Genomic DNA, 8230 nt, shown 5'->3' with positions numbered 1-8230 from the left:
ACAGCATGTATACCTGTGGCAGATTCATTTCAATATTTGGCAAAACCAATACAATATTGTAAAATTTAAAAATAAAATAAAAATTAAAAAATTAAAAAAAAAAAAAAAAAGATTTTCTTAGTGAGGGAGTGTAAATTTTTAGATGAAAAGTGCATTCTTCTTTATTTCCAGTGGCTATACTCAGAACTCTCGATCTTGGGTCCAGCCAGTTAAGTGCCTTGTGGCTTGTGAGGGCTTTCTGGGCAGTGCCAGAAATACTGGGTAGCATTTCTAAAGTTGTTTCTAACAGTTAAGCATTATGAGTGCCCCCATCTTGCCAGTGGAGCACTCCTATGGGACTGAGCAGAAAACGGAATTTTCAGAAATAGCAGTAATAATTAATGTTTGAGTTGAACTTAGAAAACTCAAGGGAAAAAGAAAACAACTTGAGAGTTAATTCTGTAATGTATGTTCATAGAAAAAATTCTCGTTAACGATGGAGGCCCCTGAAATGTAGTGTGGCCCACCCCCCTTCTTGCTGTGGCTCTAGGATGGTCTTCTACCACTACCCCCTCCACCCTCCCATGCTTGGCGTGAAATCGGGAGTGGGCACAATGTGGCCCAAGGACCAAATCTGTGTCACTGTTTCCGTGTGGCTTCTGAGCTAAGAATGGTTCTCATATGTGAACCCTAAGTAAGCAAAATCTTATTCCTGCCTTCTCCCCAGTCCTAAAGAATTCCATTCTTCCCATTAGTAGATGTAAATTTTTTAAACTGTCCTCAGTTGTTATTAGCATTTTGAACATCGTTAATAAAGTCGTGGAAATGTGTTTGTTATATAGCTACCTATGTAACATCTTTGGTTTTGCCTCTTGGCCTGCAATACCTAAAATATTACTCTCTGGCACTTTCTAGGAAACATTTGCTAGTCCCTGGCTTAAAACACAAACCAATCTCGGCTGCAAGCCACTGTGCTAATAAGAACATCACGTTTATTAGTCTGATTAATTGTCACTCCTGAGGGATAAATAGCCTCAGTTTTTCCATTTTACAGATAAGGGAAGTAACTCAGAGAGGTTAAGAGCCTTTCCTGAGGTCACACAGCTATTGAATATCAGTTGATTCTGAAGCTCATGCTAGAGCTTTGGCAAAGAAAATTGTAACCTACAGTGCTCAGACTGATGGAGACTATATCAGACATGCTATGCTTCTAAGGCACTAGTAATTCTGTTTAAAAAAAAAAAAAAAAGAAAACACATGCAGAAACATTCAAGGAAGTACATGGCTAAGTATAGGCTTAGTAGTTTAGAGGAATAATAATAATAGTAATAATACAAGTAGTAAGAATTAGAGTGAGAATCGTATGTCGTTCATGAGATGTTTAGTCTGTTCCCAGCTCTTTCTGAACTCCATTTGCATACAGATTTATTTAATCTTCACAACAGCCTGGGAAGGTTTAGTAACTAAGATCATACAGTTCACAGGTGGAAGAGTTGGGATCTGAACCCAGTAGAATGAGAATCTGCTCGTTTCACCAGTTTCTGTAGGAATGGAGAAATGAAGGTGCTGATGAAGTTTTCGGCATTTGGTGATATTTCCTGCTCACAGACTTAACTGTTTCTGATTCTCAGTGGTATCTTTGAAGAAAGAATCCAGTCTCCTTAAGTTTTTGACCTTAGGTTTGTTATTCCTCTTTGGTCTCCTATTTTCCCAACTGTAAAATTAAAGAATTGGACTAAATGGGTGGTTTTCAAAGTGTCCCTGGGGTTTCCAGCTCAGCTTCCACCTTGGTGGCTGCACTCTGGCTGTGTGACTTGCCTGGCTCCTGTGTAAGATAGAGTTTGAAGAAAGGGTTCTTCGGCTCCCGAAGCCGAAGAAGACCCAGGGAGGTCTGGTAATAATAAGTACTGAAGCCCCTCCCTTTTTTTCCCCATCACTAGGTCTACCTGCCCCACCACTCATCTTACTGCACCTTTTTTTAAAATCAGTTTTTAGGTGCTTTCAATGTTGTGTTAGTTTTTGTTGTACAGCAAAGTGAATCGTCTATGCATATGCTTATATCCCCTTTTTTTTGGATTTCCTCCCCATTTCGGTCACCACAGAGCACTGAGTTCCCTGAGCTATAGGGTAGGTTCTCTTCTAATGAATTAAACTGGAACCTGTGTCTGAAGCCCTTCGGTTGATTTAGGACAGAGAAACAGAGCTAAAAAAAATGAGCTAAAAACCTTTGCAGAATCAGCCAAAGTTTCTGAGCCTCATGAATAACTGCTGGCGCTTTACTCTTCACTAGTGACCTGGGGCTTATTGATTTAACCTCTCCGTGCCTTAAGTTCAACATCTGGAAAATTGGAATATTAGAAGTACATACTCTAAAGGTTTATAAAGGGAAAGGGTGTGGTGGTGGCCTAAGACAAATGAGAGCCTGAATTCCAAACTCTGCTACATGGTTGTATATGACAGCACTGGAGATGGTAATAGTAATCCCATGATGTCATGCTTCATGGGACTGTCTTTAAGTAGTAAATAAATCAGTCTTTGCAAAACTCTTAGAACAGGGCCTGGCACATACAGTAAGTGCTGTTTAAATGTCTGTGGTGTGGTGTGCCAAGTCGCTTCAGTCGTGTCCAACTCTGTGCAGCCCTATGGACCCACCAGGCTCCTTTGTCCATGTGATTCTTCAGGCAAGAATACTCAAGTGGGTTGCCGTGCTCTCCTCCAGAGAATCTTCCCAATCCAGGAATTGAACCTTCCATCTCTTATGTCTCCTGTATTGAAAGGCAGGTTCTTTACCACTAGCGCCACCTCGGAAGCCAGTTTAAATGTCTGCAACATGTAAATACTCAGAAGAGTGCTTGGTATATAGTAAAAGTGAAATAAATACTAGGTTTTGTTCAATAAATCTCTACCAAAAGGAAATTTTCATTTTCATTATTCTAATATAGTTGATCTCTGTTGGTTTTTTGCCTTAACCCTCAGTTATATAGATCTCTTGAGTCTAAGGATAACACATTTGCCCAAATACCTGTACTGGTTGTTCTAAAGGAAAAGGCGGGAGGAGGTGTGAGGCTGGAAAGAATATTCCTGTAAGTCACGGGTGTGTCCATGCAGTTACCTAGAGCCTTGCAGTTCCCAGTGTCCAGGGGTGCTCGTGGAGGAGGCCATCAAGGAGCTAAGGCAACCTATTAGCAGGATGGGCTTCCCAGGTGGCTCAGTGGTAAAGATCCGCCTGCCAGTGCAGGAGACATAGGTGATGAGGGTTTGATCCCTGGGGCGGGAAGGTCACCTAGAGAAGAAATGGCAACCCAGTCCAGTATTCTTGCCTGGAAAATCCCATGGACAGAGGGTCCTGGCAGGCCACAGTCCATAGAGTCACGAAAGAGTCAGACATGACTTAGTGACTAGACAACAGTAACCTTATTACAGCCCTAAAAGAAATTCCAGACTAGGCATTTGAATAGCCAGGTGGAGATCACAACCTTCTCTGGCTTATGAGAGAAGCTAGATGATCTACTGTGTCTAATGGGGAGAGTTATAATATAGTCCCCTAATCTCTTGTACTGTTCCTTCCTGCCTCAGAACCTTTGCACATGCTGTTCACGCAGCTTAAAATGCTCTTCTTTTCCTGTTCAGTATTCACCTAGTTAACTTTAGCTTCTTTAGCTGAATCAGAATTGTGCAAGCTCTGGTGTCAAGGTGCCTGGGCTCATATCCCAGCTCTGCAACACAGGAACTGAGCTCTTCTCTCGCTTGTTTTCCTCATTGAGTTATTGTACAATATCAGTGTTGGGTCTCAACTTAAATGGCATTTCCACTACCTAAGAGAACACCCCTCCACTTTTGTAAAAAGAAGAAGCCTATTTTCTGGGCCATCATTTTATAAATTCAGGGCCATGCCTTGGTTTGATTTCACTTTGATGTGAGTAAGCCTTGGATGAAGCCATAATGAAACTGTTACCAACTTTGGAATTGCAGTTTATAGTTGCCGTCATTTCGTTTTCCTTCTTCATCTCATGGGTGTCCCAGAGTTTGTTCACCTGATTATTAGTTCATAAGTATTAGATGGAAAAGGGGTCTATGATGCAACAAGGGTGGGTATAACTGAATCGCTTTGCTGTGCCCCTGAAACTAATACAACATTGTAAGTCAACTATATTTCAATAAATAACTTTTAAAAATTAAAACAGACATTAAAAATGGACTTAGCACAACTCTGCTATATTTAAAATGGGTAACCAACAAGGACCTACTGTACAGCACAGGGAACTCTGCTCAGTGTTATGTGGCAACCTGGATGGGAGGGGTGTTTGGGGGAGAAAAGGATACATGTATATGTATGGCTGAGCCCCTTTGCTGTCCACCTGAAACTGTCACAACACTGTTAATCAGCTGCACCCCCAATATAAAATAAAAAGTTAAATAGAAAGACTTAGTTAAAAAATATATAAAACATCTCATTAATAGTTTTAACTGTGATTAACTATTGAAATAATATTTAAAATACAGTGGATTAATTAAAATTTATGAAGGCTTAAAAAATGTTGGAAAGGAATGAGGTAAACAAAACCACGTCTGTTTCTTTTCTGCAGGACTCAGGGACTCGACTGTGCTAATGTTTTGCCTGTTTCCTGGGGACAGAGAGAGGGGTTGCAGTGTTGCCCGGTGCTGTTCACCATGAAACCTGTTTTTCATGAAATACAGCGCTGTGCGAAGTCTCAGAACACACCCTGGGAAATGCTGCTTTGTTTTCCATGGCTCTCCCACCACCAAATGCTCATGCTTCTCAGGATGTAAACAAACACAAGACTTGTGACGTGGCGCCCGACGCCGAGGGTTTTGACTGTGTCTGCCGCGTAGCAGGACTTAACCACTGTGTTTTCTTTTCCCTCTTCTCCCAAACAGAGAAGGAGACCTTTCTGGATCCTTTCATCCTCCGGGACCTCCTGCCTGCATCCCTGGGCAGCTATTACAGGTACACAGGTTCTCTGACGACCCCACCGTGCAGCGAAATTGTGGAGTGGATAGTGTTCCGGAGGCCCGTCCCCATCTCTTACCATCAGGTAGCTACTTAGCCCCCAGAGGGCTTCCATACTTAACTTGTTTTGTGTTGACTTAACCTGATGACATTGCTAGAGTATAACCAAGATAACAATTTTGTTTTTTGGTATCCTTTGCTTCTCACTGATTCTTTACATATTTTTGCACCCGGGAATTGTAAAATATAAGACATGGCTTGCTCAGCCACAAATGAACTTAGTTGAAGAGAATAGCAGGCATGAAAGCAGATATCTTGTAAGTATTCAGTCTTGAGCAGATAAATGCCACCCTCTGTGATGATGAGACCTTATGCCAGGAACTGTTGAGCTCTTTATATGCGTTAACTCATTTAGTCTTCATGAGCAGTCTTATGAGGTAGGTGCTGTTCATACCTTCATTTTATAGAAGAGACACAACAGAAGTGAAGTGATCTGTCAAGGTCACCCAGCCAGCTGCGAGGCCAGGATGTCTGACCTCAAGGTCATGCTCTGAGCTACTAAACCTCCTCAAAGTTCAGAAAAGAGAAATTGGTATACATGAAGAAATGAAAGAAAAAAATGCCACCAATGGAGCTCTTTCTATATGATAGGCATTTTACATGTAATCAATTTAGTTGCGAAACAACATTGAGAGTTCGGTATATTGCACACAGGTGGTACAGGTAAGGACAACATCATGGTGTGGAGAAGTTGAATAACATGACCAAGGATTCATGGTCAATGAAGATTGAAGCCAGAAAACCAAGCCTGAGTTTGTCTAATTGCAAACCCATGTTGCTGACCCCTGCATTGAACTGTGTCTCTCTGAGTATGACCTGGCAGATGTCATAGTATGCTGGGCTTAGGCTGAGCTCTTAACTGTGGGTAGGAATTTGGTGAAATGCAGATGAGATTAGGGGAAAATATCAGAGAAAGAGGATCCAGCAGGGGGTGAGAGGTCTTGACATCCCCTCACCCCATGAGGATTAACAGATGGAATGGGGAAAGAAGGCAAATATGATTTTTGATGAAAAATGCAATGTGTATTGCAGTAAAAGAAGAGTAGACTTCTCCATAATTTCATAAAATGGGACCAAGAACAATTGGTAGGATTTGTAAGACCATGTGTGGATTTGAGCTGTTGACTCAGGACTGTTTGAAAAATGGAACATTCTTATCAGAGACATCCATACAGATGCATCCTTAACGTTGGTCAGCTAGGGATGAAGCTAATGTCAAGGAAGGGGGAAGTTTTCAAATTACATGATAAATTAATATAACAGAAGAAGACACAGGCAACAAGATTAAGAACCTGGCTGGCATGGGAAATAGTCCAAAGATTTTTATAACAGGGCAGAGAGTACAGTAAAGGGAATGGGAGAAATAGAATTGGATGGTATCCTGGTCAGGGCTGTTTGGGGTATCAGAAACAGAAACGCACTTAAAATAGCTTCAGTAGAGGGAATATTTGAAGGAAACCAGAGTAGGGACATCCTGAGATGAAGACATCGTGACCAGGACTGTTACTAGCAAGTGAGGCACGAGTTGTACTCTGTCTTTTAGGGGCCAGCTCTTACATCTTAAGAGTTTCTGCCACAGCTTTGTGATTCTGTCCTTTTGCAAAACTCTGGTGCTGTCTCTCTGTCCCAGTTTGAGTGTGGTTTTCTTTGGAGGGGATTGGAGCCCAGTATGGTTTGTTGTTCATTTGTTAAGTTGTGTCCAACTCTTTGCAGCCCCATAAACAGCAACACCCCAGGCTTCCCTGTCCTTCACAGTCTTCTGGAGTTTGCTCAAACTCATGGCCATTGAGTTGATGATGCCATCCAACCATCTTATCCTGTGTCGCCCCCTCCTCCTCCTCCCCTCAATCTTTGTCAGCATCAGCGTCTTTTCTGAATTGACTGTTCACATCACCTGCCGAAGTACTGGAGCTTCAGCTTCAGCATCAGCCCTTTCAATGAACATTCAGGGTTGATTTCCTTTAGGAGTGACTGGTTTGTTTTCCCGCTGTCCAGGCAACTCTGAGGAGTCTTCTCTAGCACCACCCAGCTGCCAGCTGTTAGTGGTCTGGGTCTTGGGTCAAGTATTCAGAAAGATAGATCTGAGTAGAAGTTATCCAACAGCAAGTTGGATGGCCTTGGTCTTGTGTCCATTTCTTCATAAATCAGCAGAGGTGCTGGTTGTGTCCTGAGACATCAGTGTTTATTGCCATTCTGGGCAGGGAGGGAGGTGGGAAGGGAGCAGATTATCTAGAAGGACCTATGTGACGGAGAGAGATCCCACTAGAAAATGTAGGAGCTGTGGGACCAGGGGAAACAGGTTAATTTGGCCTTACTACAGTTGGCAGGCATTTTACTTTCAGATTTTTCTTTTTTTCCTTTTAATTCCATTGTGATGAAAAAAGAAGGACTAGCAATTTGGTTGCTGAACAGGATCTGCTGGCTTTAAGGAGATAATGAAATATAAAACAAATTTTCTTCCTCATGGTGAGGCCAGCATTGTTTTATTAAAATGTAAGAAAACTGCAGTCCAAATATTTATATCCTCAAGGTTCGGGGTGGGGGACAGAGCTTTGAAAAGGGACCCTTTTTGTCGATTAAGATAAATGCTTTTGTCTTCAAAGATATAAAGGCTTGAGATAATGAGGTTAGAAAATTCAAGTTTGGCTTTTTTTGTTTTGTTTTTTTTTTTGGAGGGTGCCATGTGAGGGGGAGGCATAGAGAGGTAATTGTTTGGCTGAGGTGAAATAGACCTTTAACACATAACTGGGTTTTACTGCAGTTTGGTGAATCTTAAACAAAATACAGAGTTTTAGGCTTGGATGTCTTGTCAAGTATTTGTCAATGAGAAGCATTTTGACATTTGGGAACTGGGTATCTTAAAAAGTGCTTTGTTAACATCTTTTTATGCTTCTACTCTGCTACTCATACTCTCAAAGAGAAATAATGGAAGAGTTTTGTTTTGTTTTGTTTTTCCCTGTGATTTTCAGTCTATGACCTCTCTGTAGGTACTATTGTTTCAAGAGAATGGTGAAGAAATAAACTAGTCATACTGGCTCCCCAGTTTCTTGCCTCTGAGCCGTCTTTAGATAATGCTTCACTTGCATCAAGCACAGCTTCATATATCCCTTCCTGTTTCCCAAGGGAGGAAGCAACTCATTTTCATGTGGCCACACTGATTCCTTGCTGGTGAGCTGAGTGGAGGTCACCGCTGTGTCAGTCCTCAGACAGGAAAGTGTT

At 41.8% G+C, this 8230-nt stretch overlaps 1 protein-coding gene across 3 annotated transcripts in view; it reads left to right on the top strand.

Annotated features, from left to right (window-relative positions):
- The window catches only part of PTPRG (protein tyrosine phosphatase, receptor type, G), a 775476-nt gene that overhangs the window by 619591 nt on the left and 147655 nt on the right, over nucleotides 1-8230 (top strand). For all 3 annotated transcript variants that reach the window (XM_010851541.1, XM_010851540.1, XM_010851538.1), the window contains one exon: nucleotides 4879-5036. In XM_010851541.1, coding sequence (XP_010849843.1) covers nucleotides 4879-5036 — 158 coding nt within the window. The remainder of the gene's footprint in view (nucleotides 1-4878; nucleotides 5037-8230) is intronic.

The sequence above is a fragment of the Bison bison genome, unplaced genomic scaffold (genome assembly GCF_000754665.1).
Source record: "Bison bison bison isolate TAMUID 2011002044 unplaced genomic scaffold, Bison_UMD1.0 scf7180017864304, whole genome shotgun sequence".
Classification (NCBI taxonomy): Eukaryota; Metazoa; Chordata; class Mammalia; order Artiodactyla; family Bovidae; genus Bison; species Bison bison.
Note: the sequence above shows the minus strand (reverse complement) of the source record. Positions and strands in the feature narration are given on the sequence as shown.